We start from the raw sequence: 21407 nt of genomic DNA, 5'->3' as shown, positions 1-21407 counted from the left end.
GTCGATTTTAATGATATTTTTGAAGTTGGGGTAAAAAGAAATCGGTAAAAGGTAAGGTGAATACTATTGTTGTATATCACACCCGGGCATCGCACTGTTAAGTACATGTGGGAAAGCCAGCCTTTGTCAAATACTACGAAGTAATTAATTCAGTACGGTACGTATAGTTGCCCATTTGCCGAAATTACATATTTACTTACTCCTTATGGTTTCAAATAGTTCATGCACCTCCAGTTAGATTTTTTTAATCAGTGAGGATATATACTCATTGTTGATTGCTGCTCATTGTAACATACTATTACGCATTCACTTTTATTTGCGTATTGAATCAAAGTGTTAACAAGTTCACCTAACATTTCACTCATACCGGTCTATATTGTATAGTCTGATTTCTCAAGTATTTGGAGCCACGAATGCTTGTAATTTTCTGACTAAACCCTTTTATTAGTTGGTTTATTTTCCAAAATTCAGTAAAATATTTTTTAAATAAAACATGAGATATTGGATTTATTAGCTTTTCCATTCTGAATCATATAGACTGCTTTATTTATTCTTAACGAAAATTAATAAATCTCCTCTCTTTCTTCAGATGTGAAAGTTGTGGACAAACCTGTCTAAGCATTGTGAGACTCTTGCAGCACAAGAGGCAATAGCAGAAATAGTAAGTATATCAATCAAGAAATTAAGCCGACATAAAGCAAAACTTTCAACTATTCGTCTAATCTCAATTTCCTGTTATTTATTCACAGGACAACTATAGCAGACGGGGAGATATCAGAAGTCTGGCGACATATCAGTGACAGTGTGATTCCAAGAAATATAATGCAATTGAAAATAGAAAATTGCAATAGAAAAACAACCTATGGAGGCATGCAAAGACATTTGACCCTCCGGTAGAGTTGTGTATGGCCCCCACATCCTGCAGGGCTTGAGGAAAATAACTAAAAATTCCAAAGCGTAAGATTGCATAAGCGGTCTTATTTGTAAAAAGGCACAAAACACGCCAGACATACTTAAAACAGCTTTGGAAATGAGGATTACGGGTACCTCACTGCACCTGTGTTATATTTGGTTCATCAACTTTTGGTAGTACTATAGAAGAAATTCCGGAAGGGGTATAATCATCATTCATGATAAAATACTATCATATATTTTTTGAACAACTTCAATCTAGACCAGGGATCTCAAACTCGCGGCCCCAGAGAACTTCCAGTGCGGCCCTCGAACGCTTAACAATAATTGTAATAGTATTTTGGAATTTTTTTTTCTATCTAAATGTAATAGATTTTTCAAACCTTCTAAAGTGAAATTGATTATTCACACAGAAAACAATTTACTGAAAGTAGTTTTGGAATATTAATTTTTTTTGTCCACATTTTGACCCAATTAGGAATACACATCAAGCTAGCAAAAGAATACTTGAATAAAACACTTGAGTAATTAAATTAAACGCAAAGTACACGAAGAAGGTGGCATTTTCGAAGAAAATGGGAGTTGTAACATTTCTGCTCTTCACAAAATTCTGAAGCACATTGTTTAATTTGTCATATTTCCATCAATACAATCAAAAAACGCAATAAGCTCAGCAGTCAATATGACAAATTCGAAGACCAACTTCGAACAGAAAATTTCCATGTGTTTGTATATTAATATAATTATACAACGACTTAGTTACTAAAAATCAATATCAATAATAATTCAAGCAATCCTATGCCACGCAATGTAGTGCGAAATGTCTTGTCGAAAAAATCTGTCATTTGTTTTTTTACTGATCTATACATGAAATGATAAAAGTAACTTTTTTGCATTACTGGAATTAATTAAACATTCGTAAAGATCCAGATAAACCCATGATCATGTGGCCTCGTTAGTTAGAGTTGGTACTATAAAATCATTTCAGACTGGCCTTAGTATGCTGGTGACACAAAAAAGATGCCAAACGCCAGGACGAATGTAATTATTAAAACATTGAGTTTATACTGTAGTATTTTTGTTAATTTTAGGTTCATATATTTAGATTAAGTTATTTTTAGTGTATGTATTATTCTTTCCTTATTCAAAGCTTGTTCAAAAATGATTTTGATGGTTGTACATAGAATTTTACGATTTTTTATAATAAATAATGTAACTTGCAAATGTTGCAATAATAGTGGAATGCAAATATTAATATGTAATTGCATTTGAAATTGAAGAAAATAATAAAACTTAATCCAACTGTTTAGTTGCATCACAATATATGTCACAAACTAAAACTATCTTAAAAATATCTTTTAAGTATACATTATCAAAAACTGTTTGCGGCTCTTTTTACAATTTTCAAAATGCAATGCGGCTCTCGAAAACCCATGAGTTTGACACCACTGATCTATTCTAGACGATTCAAACATTGCTTTGGGAAATTATATCACTTCAATTAAATTGAAATAATCTCGCTATATTAAATACAAAATCGTTGCTATCATAAAGGTAAACCAATTCAGCCACTCGAAATATATTGGCCTTCACAAAGCAATGGAGGCAAAATTGAGAGTTCATGAGCTATGAACATTTGTTCTTTTCTTTGTCTTGAACTTTCCATACTCCACAGCCCCTATTAATTTTTTTTAATTTTAATTACCATGTGATGGTCATACATATCTTTAACTTGTATTTTCTGTCATGATGTATTATCTCAATGTGCCAAACTATTAATTTGTGTGCATATTTTGCTTCCAGATGACATAAATGTATTGTCATGTTTATTACCTCAGCTTGGAGTATTGACAAGAAAAAGGTGCCAGTAAATTAGGTGAAAAAATTTTCAACTCATTGTTATAATCAGAATTCACAATCAATAGGAATTATAAACAGCCAACAATCAGTGAGAATTATATGCGAAATCCCTCAGAATAAATTTGTCTAAAATCGGAGGAAGGCAAAAAATATAGGTAGTTTCCATTCACACAAGCATTTCAAGAAGACTTGCTCGAGCCAAACTAAATGAGCATCGTCAGGTGATCGGTAAGGCTGCAAGTTGAATTCAGCCCTGCAACCTCCTGCATAGAAGATAATATTAATTAGTGGGCTATGAGCTAAATTCCTAAATTTAAACAAACCTATCTACGATGCATTATGTACCAGCAATGTTACCTACGATTAACTGAATATGTAATATGTCTAATAAATTCACCTACAAAAGCAAGTTCGATAGGTGCAAACTTTGTGTTATGGAATTGTATCGCAGCACAGTTTTGTATGACACCCTCTTTAAATGAAATTTCAATGATTAAGCGCAAACATTAAAATTACTAACTTTGAACTTTGTCATTATCTGCAAAATGTTCCACACAAATCTTTCCGCTATCGCGTTTGTAATCTTCTCTGATAAAAAAAAACGTCTATGATGTCCAGAATTGCTCTTTACAGCTTGCCTGTTATTCCAGCTTTCCAAGTAAGCAAAACTTCTTAGATATAGAGATTATTTTGTTTCGTTACAGGCGCAAAAAGGCAGGTACTACACGTAAAAAAGACGCCGAGTAGCAAAAGCGAGCGGAAAACGGACGCGAAAGGCGACGAGAAATATGTGCATTGGAGCGTATCATGAAATACAATGTTTTGCCTGTAGTCTTATGGAGTGACGTCAGAGTTGCCTATCATGTTGTTTAATGTCATTGCTCTACCCATGAAAATTAATAGAATGTCGGTTTTTCTCTTTGGAACTGTGTGCTTGTAATATTCAAGGTCTTGAATCCAAGTAACACAGGCTTCAATTGCTCACAGAATATATTATATTGCATGAAAGTAAATAGAAATACACCATACGTCCACATAAAGTAGTTCTAGAATTGTCCTATCCTGTGGCCTAAACTAGATCACTAGATGTCCTCATATTATTACGTCATAGACCAAATATAAGACATAGAATATAGCAGTATTTCATGGACATTACAGTGCTCTCCAAGTTGTTGCAATTTCGCTTTGAGACAAACTGCAATAGATAACAAAGATGATTTTGAACAAAGTGTGATTGATGCAATTAATGATTCATTTTATGTTGATGATTTTTGTGATTCCAAAACGGATGCTGCTAGTGCCCTTCAACATATAAAGAGTGTAACTGAAATTGTTGCTAAAGGTGGTTCCGAGGTAACAAAATGGGTGAGCAATAATCGTGAAGTATTGGCCTCAATTCCTAAAGCTCACCGATCGAAGTAAGCGAAACGTTTGGATATCTCTATAGATGAATTGCCTGCTGAACGAGCTCTTGGCATGATATGGAACGCAAATGAAGATACTTTAAGCTTCAGTACTAAATAAACTGAACGACCATCTACCCGACGGGGTATGTTGGGTGTTGTGAACTCAATATTTGACCCTCTTGGCATTGTCCAGCCGGTCATTCAACCTATGAAGGTACCTATGCAAGGATTGTGTAGGAAGAAGCTAGGATGGGATGATACAATTTCTCCATAATGTGAACGGGAATTGCTAAAGTGGATATCAGAAATATCCAAGTTGAAAGATTTCAAGATGTTTTTACCGCCTGATTTTGGAGAAACCTGTTTCATATATACGTTTAAAAAATTCTTCTGGACGAATTCATTGCTCAATACTGTGTGGTAAAAGTCGATTAGTACCTCTCAAAGGCTCGACGATTCCCAGGTTAGAGCTATGTGCAGCAACATTATCTGCACGAAATGAAAAATTCTTTCGCAAAGAACTCAAGCTCCCAATTGATGCATCTATATTTTGGACGAATAGCACCACCGTATTACGATATCTGGCAAACACTGATAAGATCCTAAAAACTTTTGTTGCAAACAGAGTGAATGTTATCAAAGAAGTTTCTGATTTGAATATGACGCAAAACATCCTATAATAATTTCAAACAAGAGTCCTATTGCGAATTTAAAAATTGAGTATATTCACCAAGTTACAGGCCATAGTGGAAGAGAATATGTAATTGCTGAATTGCACCAAAGGTTATGGATTGTAAAAGCAAATGCAATGACACGAAAGATTCTCAACAACTGTATACCTTGTCGCAAGAGACAGCGAGCACCTGAATCTCAATTAATGGCCGACCTCCCAGAAGATCGATTAATACCAGACAAGCCACCTTTCTCATTTGTCGCTCGTGATGCACGAAGCGACGTCAAAAGATATGGCGTTCTCTCCACTTGCCTAGTGACTCGTGCTGTACATGTCGAGATTGCGTATAGCTTAGATACAAGTGCATTTATAATGTCTCTTAGAATATTCGTTTCAAGAAGAGGACAAGTAGTTGAAATAAGATCAGATAATGGAACTAATTTTGTTTCTGGAGAACAAGAATTGAGAAATGTTATTAAAACTTGGAATCAGAATCGAATACATAGTTTTTTCTTTTTGCTGCAAAAGAACATCAAGTGGCTGTTTCAAACTCCAGCGGCTTCTCACCATGGTGTTTTTGAGAGACAAATTAGAACAATTAAAAAAATATTCAATGCTATTTGCAGAGAACAAAAAATTAACTGATGAACTTTGACTACACTTATGTGTGAATGTGAATCCATAGTGAATGGAAGGCCAATAACAACAGTATCCAATGATCCAAAAGATTTAACACCTTTGAGTCCAAACAATTTGTTGTTGTTGTTGAAAAAAGAACCGATCCTTCCTCCGGGAGTATTTGATGTGAAAGACTTGTATGTTCGTAAGAGATAGAAACAAGTACAATACTTAGCTGATGTGTTTTGGAAAAGATGGAGACGAATTTTAATTGTCGACGTATTTCACGCCGGCTTATTAACTGTTCTAATATTGTTTGTTTGTTTTCTTTAGAAAACCGTATTGTCGTACTCAGGTACTGTCGTATTATCGTACTTCTAACACCGTACTTCTCATACTGACGTACCTATCATCGTACCGACGTATCTGTGTCGTAATTCTGTACGTATCTTCGTACACCTGTACTTTCCTGACAATAAACGACATCAACTTGTACCGTTCGTTATACGCGTCTTTTTGCATTGGAGTGACAAAATCAGTTTACTAGAACAGATCGACCATCTAAGAATATACACTGGTGTTGGCGCTTAAAGACACTCCAAATTTGGCGTCTACAACTAGTATTGCATTCAGGGTGCATCTATCTTCCTGCTGTTTCTTAGTTTGTCGCACTAAATATTTTTTTGAACATAAGCAATGACGTTTAAACAATGGTGTAGTAGTAACATTGCTGGCTTGCATTGCTTTTGCCGTGTTGTTGTTTCACTTTCGGACTTTACAAGATCTGAAGTTTTAGCTGACTTTCTGCCCGGCCCAAAACACTCCAAATTATACATCTAGATCTTGAGCAAAACCTCTAGAAATCTACCATAAAACATCTGAAGTGGCAGTCCTGCTCGCTGTAATAAAGATTGTCAAGTAAACCGAAGATGATAGCGCGATAATTCCGAGGCGCATAATGTTATTGACAGGTAAAAGTAGTGCCAATGCCCTAATTGTGCTAGTAATTCTGCGCCCAATGTTTCGTCTCAAATAGGGAAGGGGAGAGACTAATTACCATTACGCTACTAAGTGTCGCGTTTCTGCCAACCAGATAAGGACGGAACTCGTGATAATATTACCGGAAATTCTGATCTTTCCCGGCAATGTAGTTGACGCTCGCTCTGTTCTTGATTATTTGTCGGAGTGTTTACAAGCGGACAAGTTTCTTCTATGCCTCTATGTTGGCCTTGTTTCATTGTAACAATAGGGTCATCTGATTTAGCTTTCACAAATCGTCAAATGCTATCTGTATGGTTTACGTGTATACACTCAGTGCTTCGACTGAAACGTAATTCTAGTTTTCTACGAGATTGCAAGTCTTACAAATAAATCGCGGACTTGCTGTTTTTTCAAAGTTGATTGTCGAGGTAATGTATTTATTTTCTGAAGTTCTTTTGTCGCTTGCATCTAACAACATTTATAAAATGCATTGATGTCCAAAAAGGGGCGCCACGAGGAGGTGAAAGCAGACAGGGACTCCCATTACCGTTGGCGACTACTCGTCAAAATACCTAATTTATTTTATGTATCTGTCCAACATTGCCTAACTGCAAGTTTTTTAGTTTCAAACGTTACAAATCTTATATCTTTTACATGCAGCAAATATTCTTTACTTTGTGAAGAAAATTCATCATACAAAGACTTAATGGCAGCATATTTGAAATAACTGTCCCCTTCGAGTGGTGTGAAACCCATTGCGACGGGATCAAGCGCCCCGGGATTTTTTCAAATTAGAATTTTCTGAGACCCCATTGTTAGACTTCGTGCGAAGATGATAATAATATTTTCGAATCGAAATGCTCTTCTTTTAATTTAGAAATTCCTACCAGACCTTTTTTAAATTAGTTATCACCATGTCTCCATCCATCAAGTAAATGATCGTTAACGCATAAACCACCATTGCACGAGTTTAGTACAGTATAGGGGAAAGTTGGGACATATTTTTTCTTCTGCATTTTGTGAGCTCCATAATCTGCACATTCATTTGACAATGCGGGGCTAATGTATAAAGAGGTAACGTGTTAAAAAAACGTGTGTCAAATGTCCCACTGCACTCCATTGGTGGGGTTAGGGCTGGGCATTTCGAATCGAATATTCGAATCGAATAGTAAATTATTCGAATCGGTTCAGAGCTAAATTTCGAATCGCCGCCATCTTGTTTTTATCTTTCCGCTAATGGTCGAGGTGAATTCCCCAATTTTTTTCTCATTGGAGTCATATTTTTTCAACGAAATTCTAACATATGACTATTTTCTGTAGTGATTTATTGATAAAACGTGTTTGTTATTTTGTGTGAACGCTCAGTAATCTATCTGGGTGATTTATTCTATGTCTTCAGTAATTCATTTGTTGAGAGGACCAATTACTATAATAAAGTCGCTTACAATTATATATTTTCAAGTATTCGAGATTCGATTCGAAAAAAATTATTCGATTCGATTCTGAAATCACAAGGTATTCGAAAATGCCCAGCCCTAGGTGGGGTACATTTGCACAGACCCTGCGGCACAATGGAGCAGTCTGTTAAATTAAACGAGGCATGTCTTAAAAAAGCAATGAATCCTTATCATCCAAAGAACTTCGAGAATTCAAATTTGGAAATTTCATATTTATGAAATCACTACTCTGAAAAATATTTTTAATCACGAATTTATTCCATATTGGGCCATGGGCCAAGAGAGAGAGAGAGTGAATGATTTATTTTCCGAATATATCAAAAAATTACAATAAATGGAAAAGAACAATTATAGAATATAATCGGGAGGGGGCGGGCAAGACTGCAAGGTCAACTATGCGACCGACCGAGATACTTTAATATTACACAAAACACGCATCTTTAGGGATCTCGTGCCTTGCTCTTTTTTTCTGTGAAATAAGGGAAATAATTAAAGCCTCAGACAATAATTAAAATGTCGATTCGAACAACAGGATATGACTTACGTTGTTTACATTCGGTGGTCATTATGCAAGAACAAGATTGCGTCCGCTGATCTATCGTGCGGCTAGCTGCGCTAAAAACCTGCTCACTGCTGCTGCTGCTTGCTGGTATGCATAACACGGATCTTGCTAACTTGGCAAGCCTAGGATATATACAGGAGTTTGTTCTCCACCAACCAAACAAATCTCGGTCATCATCCGTGGCATGCCTTTGACTTATGTACATGCTGATTTCATCTCGAACAGGAGCATCATTGTCATCATCCGCGTTTCCCCACTCAGCGAAATAGGAAATTGTTCGCTTTGCTGCAGGTGGAGAAAAGGTGCTGGTGGGCGCCTCGTCCTTCTCGTTTTCAACAGTTGTAGGGCCAAGATGGGTTTCTCCTCCATCTTCTTCCATGAGTGTGCGGACATGTACATGCACTTCTGACACCTATGTCGGTGTCATAATTTGAGTATGCTGAATGTAGGCCACAGGAACAGTGCAACTTTGTACAACATATGTATTTTGAATTTTTGATCCAAAAATTCAGAATGCCCGCGGCGCACAAACGTCTGCTGAAGGTTATCTGTAGAACTGGGTTGGCAGTGCTTTCTTAACTTCTCATTCCAGAGGCAAACTAGATTCAGTGTGGTATATTTATCTTCTTCCAGCTCTCGTTGTGCTGCTCTAGAAAGGAGATCAGAAAATCCAACATATCTGTTGCAATGTTGTCCATGCGCCCCTCCCCCCTCTCCGCGTGACTGCAGCTTCTCACACAACTCAGTATATATCTCGTGTACAGACTTGAGTGTCAAATAGAAGGTGCTGAATCTGGTTTCGCATATCTGAAGCACTGTTTTTGATAGTTGTGCTGCCAAACCAGATTGCTTGATGAAACGGACAACACTCTTGACTGCGGTAATGGTTTCTCCAATGTCTGGGGCGTTTTCAGACAGTGGCAGCGCGTCCTTGTCCAGCCCATGGCGAAGGACAGTGTTGATAACATGGTCAATGCACGGGATGCGCTTGTAAGGCTCCAAAGCTTTCACGATGTTACTGCCCTGATCTGTAACCCACACTATTCTGGATAAAGATGAATGTTCCAAACCATATGTATTCACAAGGGCCGGACCAGTTCTCTTCTTATATTCTTCCCCGTTTCGGCGTCTTCTGCTGGAAATACAGCAGTGATGAGGGGTTTTCCAACTAAGTTGAGGTCTGTTTTAGTAAAGTGACAAGTTATTGCAATATAACTTTTTTTTCTGAAATTATTCGTCCACATATCGGTACTCATGGCGACGTCACAGCTGCTTGCCAGAGCTTTCTTTACCCGCGTAATTACCAAGCTCCTTTTTACATTAGCCTTCCCGGTGCACGCGTTTGACACTGTGGTGTAGTGGGGCAGGCCCGATTCGACAGGTACGCGGCCAAAAGTTGACCCAACATTGATAAGTTCACGGGCCAGAATTTTGAAACCTTCGCCACTAACTACTGAAAATGGTCTGAGGTCTTGACAGCAAAAATCCACACACTTGTCTGTTAAGGCCTGCTTAGCGCGAAGAGGGACGGTCTTTGGGGCAAATGATAACATAGAATAGGTTTTCCACACCTCACTCTTACCGGTTTGTGTTTACCTTTTCAGTTCCCGTCTTTAGTTTAACCTTCACTTCTTCTGCTCTATATCGGGATATCAGGTCAAAATCTTGCGGATTTGCGGAGGGGAAGAATATTAAGACAGTGTTCACGACACGTGCACATGAGCGTGACATTGGCCAATCAGCAATATGCAAAATGTGACGTAACAATGCCCCCCTTTTCGCACCCGCTCCGACACTTTTTTCGCTCAAGGCAGATTTACGGGTGTGGTCGTAAACATTACCTCGTTTTCGCGTTTTTGAACTCTATTCGTTAGTTTTCAGTTGTGCTTTGAAAATATAAATCAAGAGAATTCAAATATCACTTTGTCTTCCTATGGTTTTTTTTTAATTTAACTGAAGTAAAAAATTGCTGTGATAGACTAGGCTAAAATTCTTTACCGGTATAGTCAGTGATTTCCCTACACCCCCCCTAGGTGTATCAGTTTAAGCACGTTTATTTCATAACAATTGAATTATTCCGGTATCCCATGTACAGGTATGGATATTATGATTACACACTCCAGTATTTTAGATATCAGCCATATATTAAGAAAGCTTAAAGATGTCACAAAACGAAAACTAGGCACTGAAAACAGACGTTTTTTAGATGGATGACAGCGTTTTTATTTCTTTATTGAAAAGAATCAAACTTCAGCGATTTGTCTTCTTACAAAATATTTCAGTTCTGAAGGAATACAACATTTTGCGACATTATGATCAGTTGACGAGCGTATTTCAAAATTTAATTCATATAAAAGTCAAACAAACATGTTCAAGAAAATTAGAAATGTGTAACAAAACAAGCCATAAGTAGCCATTCATACAATGCCAGATGAGCAAGTAACTTCATTAGTCACTATCAGTTGCAAATTACTTGTTGAAACGTAGTAGTATATATTTACGGTTGAAAGCCGTGCTTGTTATCTATTCCCCGAGAATTCTATCAGCTAACTATTATAATTATTGATTTTATTACATAACAAACTGCGATGCTAGGTGTATCTAAAATCAAGCTTAGAGCCTATTTTGGTGCCTATTTCTCAAAATTTTCTCAGGCCGCTTAAGCGCGCCCTGGACCCCAGCCGTGTCGTCCCGCACTTTTCCTCGCTCCCCTTTTCTGGCCCTACAATTTCATTCTGCTGTGGATTTTGGCTCGGCGTCAATAAACTTGGGGGGGGCCCCCTATACATCGTTTCTTAAATACATACCATTTTTTTTAGGGAATACAAATAGCCTAGTTTTATCTCTAATAGCAAATTATTTACCACTCCCTAAATTTTGAAACACCCCCCCTAAAGAGAAAAGCTGGGGAACATACTGGGTATAGTACTTTTAAAAAACAGATTGTTGTATGCGATGAATTATGAAGATGGTTTGAAATGAATACCCAATTTAACTCGAAACCACTCTTAAAATAAAGCACCGAAAATTTTGCAATGGTAAAGTATAGGAAGAATATTTTCGGCGGTCAAAGGTCCATTCTCTTGTTTCTCTCCAGCTTCCTCTCTTGCTTTATTCAAATTATTTCTTTTATAACAAGTATTCCTTAGATTAGTATCGGCCAATAGTTTAGGTATATACATTTTATAAACATATCTTTATTTCAAAAAATAGATAAATAAGCCCGACCCGAACGTAATGATTGTCATTTCAGGCCCGACGAGGTAATGATTGTCATTTCAGGCCCGACCCAAACGTAATGATTGACAATTCAGGCTCGACCCGAAGATAATGATTGTCATTTCAGGCCCGTCGAGGTAATGATTGTCATTTCAGGCCCGACCCAAACGTAATGATTGACAATTCAGGCTCGACCCGAACGCAATGATTGACATTTCAGGCCCGACCCGAAATTTCAGGTCGGGCTCCATATTTTAGCTCTACTGTATATACACAAGGTCAATATTGCTTAAAATAGGTTAACTCATGTCATCATTAGATATTTTTATGAGATGATTACTGATTACCACGGCTCACAAAATCGAATTATCTGGTTGCAGTTTGGAGAAAGAAAATTGGTATTAATGTACACAATTCTGTTAGCATGGTACCTTTACAAATATGGAGATTATTTGTAAGCTACATCTGGGAAAAGTTTATATTCATATTTATGCAAAAATATGAAATAAAATTTTATATTCTAGATCCTTTGTCCCTTGAATAGACAAAAAACAACATAGCTATTGTCAGAGTTAAATAAATATATTTTGCTGACATGTGAAGATAATACAAAGCTTACTTTTAAGATGAACTATACAAAAATCTATTGTAGTCCAGACCATCGATCAGTCTTTGTATTAAATAGAACTATTGGAGAAATAAAATGACAGGAATTGCTTGTTTTTCTTCATTCTGTACCCCAGTGCAACCAACCATGTCAGGATGATTTTTGCTTAAGAGGCAAAAACTGACTGATAATATGTGGAATAACAATAATGTTTTTCACATTGTCCTTGGATGATGGGGTAATCAAACTGTAAAAACGAGGTTGCATTTCTAGTAGCATTTGTTATTGATATATTTTCTAAATGTGTCTGCTGAAGAAAGAGGTAGAAACAATCATATTTCAGCTTTTATGCTCCCTTATTTACAAGTTCTAATAATTTTCCAGACTTTGCCATTGAACGAGTCTCTGAACCACCTCCAATGAATTTTCCATGAACGAATACTCTTGGCACAGTGTTGCCTCCAGTTTTTTTTGCCAAATATTGCTGTATCTTTGCACCATCATCTATTTTGTCCAATTCTATCACCTTTGGTTTTACGCCAATGTCTGTAATATAAATTTCACATGAAAGAATGATTTCAAGTCAACCAATAATTACTCAGAGCTATGAACAGATTAGCTGACATTCTTTGTTCTAGTTCGCTATTAGACATTGACTATAACAATCACAATGTTCCTGAACGGTTATCCCATAACTTTTTAATAGGTTTTGAATACGCAATTTCATACTTAATATCAATTTGTGCAATATGGGTGTTCGAATAAAGACAATAGTTCATGACAGACAACCGATGGATTGGGTTTACCTACCCAGATTCTTCTGGTCATGTTTTAAGAAATACGGAGTTTGGCAATACTATAGCCCAATTTTGCTCATTATGATGCTGCAGTAAATTTAGTTCCAAATGAAAAAGCATTAGTGAAATAATGTTCGGCATACTTACAAGGATGGTAATCTGTAGGCCTATAAGTGCAGCTTGAAAACAATTAGGACCAGTTATCTAAATTATTAATCCTGAAGTATTCAGTATGCCCAGATATTAATTAGTTGAAAGCAAGAGGTTCATGATAACTACCATTGAAATAGGTAAATAATTCTCTGGCAAAAACATAACACCTGTAGTCTATGCACTGAAATCTTACTCTAGTTTGATGATACAAAAACCCCAAGTTAGTTAATGATATACATAATAACAAACCTCGTGCTGTCATGGGCATTCAATTTTTTATTTGTTTCATCCACCATGACTGAAGTCACACAATAACATTCAAATTATTAAAAAAATGATATCGCTGACAACAATAATTTGCTATACCGTACATCTTGGCCAACTTCATAAAAATATGACTCACCTTTAAATGCAGTCTTTGCCATACCGCAATATCCACACCATGATTTGGAAAACACAACAACTGGATTATCCTTTATCTCCTTGTTGACAAATTGTTCGATTTTATCCATTTTGATGCTGAAATGCCAAACTTCGTTTGAGAGCTTTATGAACTACACTATACAATCAGACAATAGGCCTACTTTATTTTTATTATAGCAATATAAAGAGTGAAAATAAATCGAATGACAGATTTTACTGATTGCTCTATAAATCTGTAAATTCTGAAATTCGTGGTACAGTATTAGTACCACCATCAGATACAGCTAGTCTATACCGTACCGGTACCAAAGTCAGAAAGTGTCTATAGTCACTTTGGTCTATACCGTACTAGCTCTGCTGGTACCGGTGCCTATTCCAGTATTTAACTATGCAGAACAGTACTGTAATTATTTCCAGACTATTCTGCAATAGCGATTGATATTGAAAGTTTCAATGTGACAGAAAAATGTAGAATAAACTTATAGGCTAGTACTAGAAGCTTCTACAACACTTCACAGCATTCGCGGCTGACCCCATATTAGAAAATAAAGTTTTTCACCTCACCAAGTTTTTGCATGATATCATTTTCTATATTCTATCATTCAGCGCAGAGTGACGTCAATCAATGGTCTTGCCTCCGCGAATATACCGTTATGTCAAGTCATGGTGACTACAATTGATCGAGAAATCAAGGGCCCGATTCAGTAACACGTCCGCAGGTTAAGTCAGGCGGTACCGGTACCGGTATAGGCTCCGCCCTAATCTGCCAATCTTGGACCAGCGACAATGCTGTAACATTTATGCTTGGACTTTAGGGTGCTCAGCCGAGGGCGTTTGAAATTCCACGAGTCGAAGTTCATCTTCACACAACTTATGGTGTTATTCAGTAATCAGTCATGTGCCAGATTTTAGTTTATCATGCAGAAATATATTTATTCAAACCTGAAACCTAACCCCGAATCCATCAAAACTGTATCCATGAGGAAAATGTTCCAACTTATTCCAATATTACCGGCATTTTTCCATTGGTTTGTGGCAGCTAAAAAGTCAGTCGCCGTGGTTTGGTCATAGCGACCACCGCGGCGGTGTGGCTCAACGGGCTAAGCGTTAGGAATACGCTCGCCACCGCACCTATAATTACTCTGCTTGGGTTTGCAGGTTCGAATCCCATGCAGGGATGGTTATGTGCGAGAGGATTGCTGGACTCCTCGTTGGGTGGTTCACGTAACCGCTGGTCGGTTACGGCTTCCTCCACCACCAAGTCCATGCTTCCGAAAAACAAAACAATATAACTAATCCCATACCCGACTTGGAATGGTAACCGGACGAGAGGCCGTGGTTCGCCATATGGATAAGCCGTCTCATCGGCTTTCCTCCCCCCTCGGGATAAATATGTAATCCTATGGTTTGGAAATTCCGCCATGGTTTTGCGGCAGCTTCAGACGCCACAAAATACTTGAAACTGCACTTAAATTCCACAGTCCAGTCCATGGGTTCCCAAACTTTTTGTTCGTGCGCCAAATTATCAGGGAAAAAACTCACGGCGCACTTACACGAAAAAAATGCTGCTTCTAAATGAAACACAATTTTGTGATCGTATTATGTACTTTATGATTTTTGAAGTTTGTAAACATGTAGGCCCAAGAAATAAAGGCAAAATAGGTCGACACTTCTCCATCTCTGCCTGATTTTATTTCCTTTGAAATGCGAAAAAATAACTCATGTTCGCTAAACTCGGTTCAGCAGATAAATGAGCTGCAGCTCACAAAAAAAATGGATTTAATGAAGCATATACACATCATTTAAAAGTACATTACATTATTAATATGATATATATACATAGTAATACATTCAAGGAAGAATCGGTCATCGTCCATTTTTTCCATAATCATCATCATTTATATCAGGGGTGGCCAACACGTCGATCGCGATCGACCGGTCGATCGTCACGTCTCGAGTAGTTATCGCGTCTGATGTTGATTAAATTCAATACCATACCCCAAAAAACTGCCTTGAACCAGTTTCATGCAGCGCCTGTTGTGTGTTTTAAAACAAAATGAATGTTGCGATGTTCATGCGCAAAATACGATATACACGACCAGTATTTGAGTCTTGGCAAGTCCGATAGAACATTTTATTACGTAACAAATGAAAGTTTCGCCACTGCTAAAGTTTAGGAATGAACTTGCCGATTATCGGGTGTCTTGACTGACAAACGATTCTACAATAGCTTCTGCAGTATGCGAAAGTTATTGTCTCTCTCCAAGAGTTAGGGATACCAACCGTCCCGGAATGGCCGGGACAGTCCCGGAATTAATTGACCTCTAGCGTCCCGTGTCCCGGGATGGTCTACGGCTGTCCCGGAATTTAACGCCAACTAAGGCGATCTAAAATAGATTGAGGCCATCGTAAGAGTGTCGGCTTTGTTCAAAATTCGAAACGGATGTAATACACGCAAATATATTTTTCAATAAAAACGATTATATATAGAGGACTTGCACGGGTCATGTGACCTTGTTTACTGGACGGCAATAAAACAAAAACGTCCATTTGGCTCCTGTCAGTTGCAAGTCGGATTATACGTTTCCGTTTTGTTTGGCTGTTGAAAATGGTTATTTCGCATTGTTCCGCTGGCTGTACGTATAGTATAGACAACCAAATGGATCTTCAGTTATATTCCACTGTTTTCAAAAGATCCGGAACGTCGCGCAATGTGGATATCATCTATTGGCAGGACTGCTTGGTGTCAAGTCCAGAAGCCATCTCACTTGTGTTTCACTGTTTGCGGACAGCACTTCGTTGATGGTGAGTCATAATGTGCCGTTATCAATTTTGTTAAATATTCATAAGCTCCTTCATTTCAATAGAAAGCAGATGACAAACTACTGTTATTGGTGGGCCTAGGCGTTGGCCTACTTGCAGACTTGACTCGTGTAAGGTATTGATCAATAATTGCCATAAGGTAATGTTTCCCTAGTTAGCAGGTAATCTATTAGTAAGCGTGAAAACTTGAATAGATAACTAAAGTTTAACGCCAGTGCTAATGCAAAAAATAACCAGAATTCAATTGAATTCTCCATCTAAGAATACGCTCGCCACCGCATCTCTGATTCCCCTGGGAGTTTCACAGGTTCCAATCCCATGAGGGGATAGTTATGTGCGAGGGGATTGCAGCTCTCCTCCCACTGAGGGTGGTTCACACGACCGCTGGTCGATTACGACATCCCCCACCATCAAGTCCATGCTTCTAAAACAAATAACTGGCTAACTAATCCCGACATAGAATGGTAATCGTACGATGTTGCACCTTGCAATCTGTCCCCAACCACAGATAAATTCTATCCTAAAAACTACCCATTGGTAGGCATAGCTGTGTTTTAAATTGAAAGAAATCTTCATTAATTGTCAGAAGGTGTTGTCTGATTGTTTTGTTAGTTAGCAGGTAATTTATTACTGATCTGATACACAAACTTGGCACTGTCAAATGATGATTAGTGTTTAATTTATTTTCAGGAAAAAGGGAAGATAACCCATTATCAGCTGCTTATATGTCCCATCGATATTTGAATTTTCGCCATCCCCAGAGAGGAAGAGAATAGTTAGAAAAAGGGGCATTTTGAAGAAAGGCAAAAGGCAGGACCATTTCAACAAATTCTGTTAACTTGTATGCGTTGCAATATTAATTTGCAGTTGTTAGCATAAACATTTAATGTGTCTTTCGACTAGACCTACCACACTTTAAAAAAAGTCGCCTACACCCCTTTCCACTAGAACAGAGGTCGGGAACCTTTTTGGTCAAGAGAGCCATAAAAGGTACATATTTTCAATTGCATTTCCGTGCGAGCCATATAGCATTTCAGGCCTGAAATTTTTAGTCAAAAGTCAACAAATACAATGTCAATATACATTTACAGCATGTTGTCGCTGCGGGTCTCGAACAGCTGCTAACAACATGCAGCACAAGTTGAAATCTACGATATTCACCAACACTTCTTTCGTTTAGGCATCCCTGTAGTATTTTGAAAACTAGCCTTGCTAGTCCGATTCAAATATGACAAATACTGTAACGAGAATATCGGTCAGAGACCGAAGACTTAAGTTTTGTCACAATTCTTGTCTGGTAATTCTCTTGGGTAACTTAGACATGCGCTGGGCGCGAGTTCCCAAACGTATTAGCAAATTTTTTGCCAAATTTGGCTATAAAAGAGTTTGAGAACTCGTAACAATAGTAAGCTTAGCCTTACAATATTAGATTTTTCTGGGAGCCATATGCCGTCACCAAAAGAGCCATATATGGCTCGCGAGCCATGGGTTCCCGACTCCTGCACTAGAACCATAATACTGTAAAATATTTGATAGAAATTACCCCCGAGGCATCATATCTTCCATTTGAATAGGCTGTGGAGGCAGATACATTTTTTACTCTAAATTATGGAATGTTACTTCCAAGTTATTCTATCCTTGCTTATAGATATCTTGAGGTTAGTGACTCCAACTGACCCATGCATGCCACACTGAAAATTCTCTTGTGTACCCATAAAATAAGGCTGTTGGAGCCTTCAGACCTTGAAACGGGTCGAATCTGAGCACGATGGATTTATGTGAAACACGTAATATGCATTTAGAGGCAAAAATATCCCATCCTGAGCAGCACCGATCCACAACCTCCTGCCTATGGAATCAAAACATTAGACAATTGGTGTACTGTGCGCATTCACAAATCTTTGCGAATCAAGTGTGCCTTTTGACTAAAGAAAATTTGGCATTAAAATGGTCAATCTCAATATCAACCTAGTATCTGCAGATAAAACCAATTGTTTTTTAAAAACACATTTTTGATGTGCTTTATTTTTCAAATATAATTCATAATTACTGTAAAGTGTGTGATACATTTGGCACCATGAATACCATTTGCAAATTAGCTTGGGTTACACCCCTCTCAAATAAAAGTTTAGACTCTGAAGTCATATCTCATAATATTCTTTAAACAAAAGGTTGCGGCTAGCCGGCTACCCATCAGAATTTCCTTTCAGATCACAAAGTCGCAAGGTAGATGGTGGGGAATGATCGGAACCGATCAGCGGTCATGTGAACCACCCTCGGTAGGAGTAGAGCTGCAATCCTCTCGCACATCACTATCCCCGCATGAGATTGAAACTACCAGGGTGATCAGAGATGCGGTGGCGAGCGTATTCCTAGATGGCGAATTCAATTGAATTCTGGGTATTTTTTGCATGACCAGTGTTAAACTTAGTTATCTATTCAACCTTTCACACTTAGTAATAGATTACCTGCTAATTAGGGAAACAATACCTTATAGCAATTGATTATTAATTCCTTACTGTCTTACACAAGTCAAGTCTGCAACTGCAAGTAGGCCCACGCCTAGGCCTACTAATAACAGTACGGTAGTTTGTCATCTGCTTTCCATTGAAATGAGGGAGCTTGTGAATATTTAAAGAAATAGATAACGGCACACTATCACCACAATATCACTCACCATCAACGAAGTGCTGTCCGTAAACAGTGAAACACAAGTAAGATGGCTTCTGGACTTGACAACAAGCAGTTCTGCCAATAGGCAATAGATGATATCCACATTGCGCGACGTTCCGGATCTTTTGAAATCAGTGGAATATAACTGAAGATCCATTTCGTTGTCTATACTATATGTACAGCCAACGGAACAATACGAAATAACCATTTTCAACATCCCAACAAAACGGAAACGTATAGTCCGACTTGCAACTGACAGGAGCCAAATGGACGTTTTTGTTTTATTGCCGTCCAGTAACAAAGTCACATGACCCATGCAAGTCCTCTATATATGTAGGGTTCATTCAAATAGGAGTGAGTTGAAATTTGTGGATAAGACATGTTTTGTCAACCGTGACCTCCCGATGACATAACATCAAAACGAGAATATCGGTCGGAGACCGAAGTCTTATCGATCGAAAGTTAGGGGATCCCAAAAACAGCGCTCTTACTCCATAGTGACACCGTGGGTCCCATCACTGATTAATTAATAACTCGCTAATTATACGACATAATTCATCCAAAATCAATAGGCTTCTGATCCGAGCTACGGTGAACGCACATGTAATTTGGAACGCACATGCAATTTGGAGCAGATTCAACCTCGCTTTCGTGAGATATCGCGTGCATCTAACAGACAGACAAATACCTATCAACATACCTTACTTACCGATCTTAAGATCGATAAGTAATAAGCTGAACAATTGCGAAATGTATAATAACATTATTACAGCATTCACCTTAATTTGGGAGAATTAAAAATTTAATTTAGTGAGATTTGTTGAAAAATTTAGTCAATAAAACTGCGGCGTATCTTGTGTTTCTTGTTTTTAGTTTATAATGCACTGTTAGTGTGAGGCTCTCTTATGAGCAGGATTCCATTTTTCAGTCAGTTTTCTGGCTCGCATAGCCGCCTGTTTTAGGACGCCTTGCTGACAGCTCTTGTCTTGGTGATAGTTCATTAATTATTATATTTCCGTAAGGATTACAAATTTGGACATAAGCTTTGTGAGAACTAACGAAGATCCTCTTAAAGCGGCAAAATCACGATAAAAATTTTAAATACCAGAAATACTGATTTCTTGTGTTTTTTGTTAAATAATTAGGTCTGCTTAGCACAAATTGTATATTTCGTCCAAAACAAATTTAACTTTCCAACTTCCAAATCTTAGTCACTTGTGTGCGCATGTATGACAGAAATTAGGCGACCCCGGAAAATCTTCACGCTACCCCATCGGGGGTCGCGACCCACAGTTTGGGAAACATTGCGATAACAGGATTCGGTTTCCGCCTCTTCGGCGCCATGCGGCAATTTTATATTTCCCGTGTCTAATTTTAGTAATTTATTAATCAAATACGAGCGTTTTCTCTTGCGTGGAAATCTCTCTCGTTATACTTCCGTTTTCTCGTAAAGAACCCGCAAAATCGCTAAACATCATACACTGTAATCTCAAACGGAATATTCAATACACGAAGTCGGCGAAGTACACCACACGGCAAGAATGGTTCTTGCATCATTTCTGCGTTTTCCTGCTTTGCTATCTAGCTAGCGTATAGTAATAATAATTATTTGTGCGACTTACAGGCGATATTCCGATAATCTGATTACAACAATCTTTAATTGTTTACAGACATGCCTTGCCTCATTTTACATTAAATGATTTTTTGCTACCTGTGAGTTTTCCGAAATGTAAACCAAAAGCCAGGCGTTAAATTTTATGACATTACTTAACGATTAATTTATGTCAAATATGATGTACAACTTGTTGCTTGCATCAGTTGCCTGATTTGCCAATGAATTTCATTACTCTCAGGAAATATACACAATTATCTGAATGCAAGTAGTATTTTTGTCAATAGACTTGGCTATTATCGTAATATCATGGTACCAATGATAGAAAGCGTCAAACAACTCCTTGGCTATCTTTTCATATGATCATTTATACAAAGTGTACAATTTTAATAACGTCACAAGTTGCTATTATTTTTATTGATAGCTATAAACTATCGATTACTTTGTGTACATTGTTGGTTTGTGGCTTTATTCTAATATTTCTATTGAAGCTTATTTCCTATTTTACTGGACTTTAATAAACTAAAACCAAAATGTGTTATTTTCGATTTTAGAATGTATTCGGAATTCCAGATTCAAAAACATTATTTTAGAATGTATTCGGAATAGTTTAGTATTCGGAAATGACCAT

General features: G+C 37.6%; 2 protein-coding genes and 1 long non-coding RNA gene across 5 annotated transcripts; 2 read left to right on the top strand and 1 right to left on the bottom strand.

Annotated features, from left to right (window-relative positions):
- Positions 1 to 4986: 4986 nt before the first annotated feature.
- On the top strand, positions 4987 to 5496 carry LOC144427413 (uncharacterized). The gene has a single exon (XM_078116600.1). The coding sequence runs from the start codon at positions 4987 to 4989 to the stop codon at positions 5494 to 5496; it is 510 nt and encodes a 169-aa protein (XP_077972726.1).
- A 6976-nt stretch (positions 5497 to 12472) lies between these two features.
- LOC120339014 (glutaredoxin-2, mitochondrial-like) lies at positions 12473 to 14725 on the bottom strand. Of its 3 annotated transcripts, none has more exons than XM_039407052.2 (3): positions 14611 to 14725; positions 13649 to 13764; positions 12473 to 12841 (listed from the first exon to the last, which is right to left on the bottom strand). In XM_039407052.2, exons 1-3 carry the CDS (start codon positions 14646 to 14648, stop codon positions 12642 to 12644), a joined length of 354 nt encoding a protein of 117 aa, XP_039262986.2. In that variant the 5' UTR covers positions 14649 to 14725; the 3' UTR covers positions 12473 to 12641. The 3 variants fall into 3 exon arrangements, with proteins under 3 accessions (XP_039262986.2, XP_039262987.2, XP_039262988.2); XM_039407053.2 differs by lacking the exon at positions 14611 to 14725 and adding an exon at positions 14228 to 14370; XM_039407054.2 differs by lacking the exon at positions 14611 to 14725 and adding an exon at positions 14233 to 14366.
- Positions 14726 to 16224: 1499 nt separating this feature from the next.
- LOC144427143 (uncharacterized) lies at positions 16225 to 17405 on the top strand. Its single transcript, XR_013477766.1, has 2 exons — positions 16225 to 16473; positions 17182 to 17405. It is a non-coding gene; the product is annotated as an uncharacterized LOC144427143 (long non-coding RNA).
- The last annotated feature ends 4002 nt before the right edge of the window (positions 17406 to 21407 follow it).

Source organism: Styela clava, chromosome 9 (assembly GCF_964204865.1).
Source record: "Styela clava chromosome 9, kaStyClav1.hap1.2, whole genome shotgun sequence".
Classification (NCBI taxonomy): Eukaryota; Metazoa; Chordata; class Ascidiacea; order Stolidobranchia; family Styelidae; genus Styela; species Styela clava.
Note: the sequence above shows the minus strand (reverse complement) of the source record. Positions and strands in the feature narration are given on the sequence as shown.

Excerpts from the sequence above, each read along its gene's own strand:
- LOC144427413 (XM_078116600.1), top strand. The coding sequence starts at position 4,987 with ATGACACGAAAGATTCTCAACAACTGTATACCTTGTCGCAAGAGACAG.
- LOC120339014 (XM_039407052.2), bottom strand. The coding sequence starts at position 14,648 with ATGGATACAGTTTTGATGGATTCGGGGTTAGGTTTCAG. Across the intron at positions 13,765-14,610 it reads GATTCGGGGTTAGGTTTCAG|CATCAAAATGGATAAAATCG; the intron begins GTTTGAATAAAT and ends TTGGCATTTCAG. Across the intron at positions 12,842-13,648 it reads GGCAAAGACTGCATTTAAAG|ACATTGGCGTAAAACCAAAG; the intron begins GTGAGTCATATT and ends TTTATATTACAG.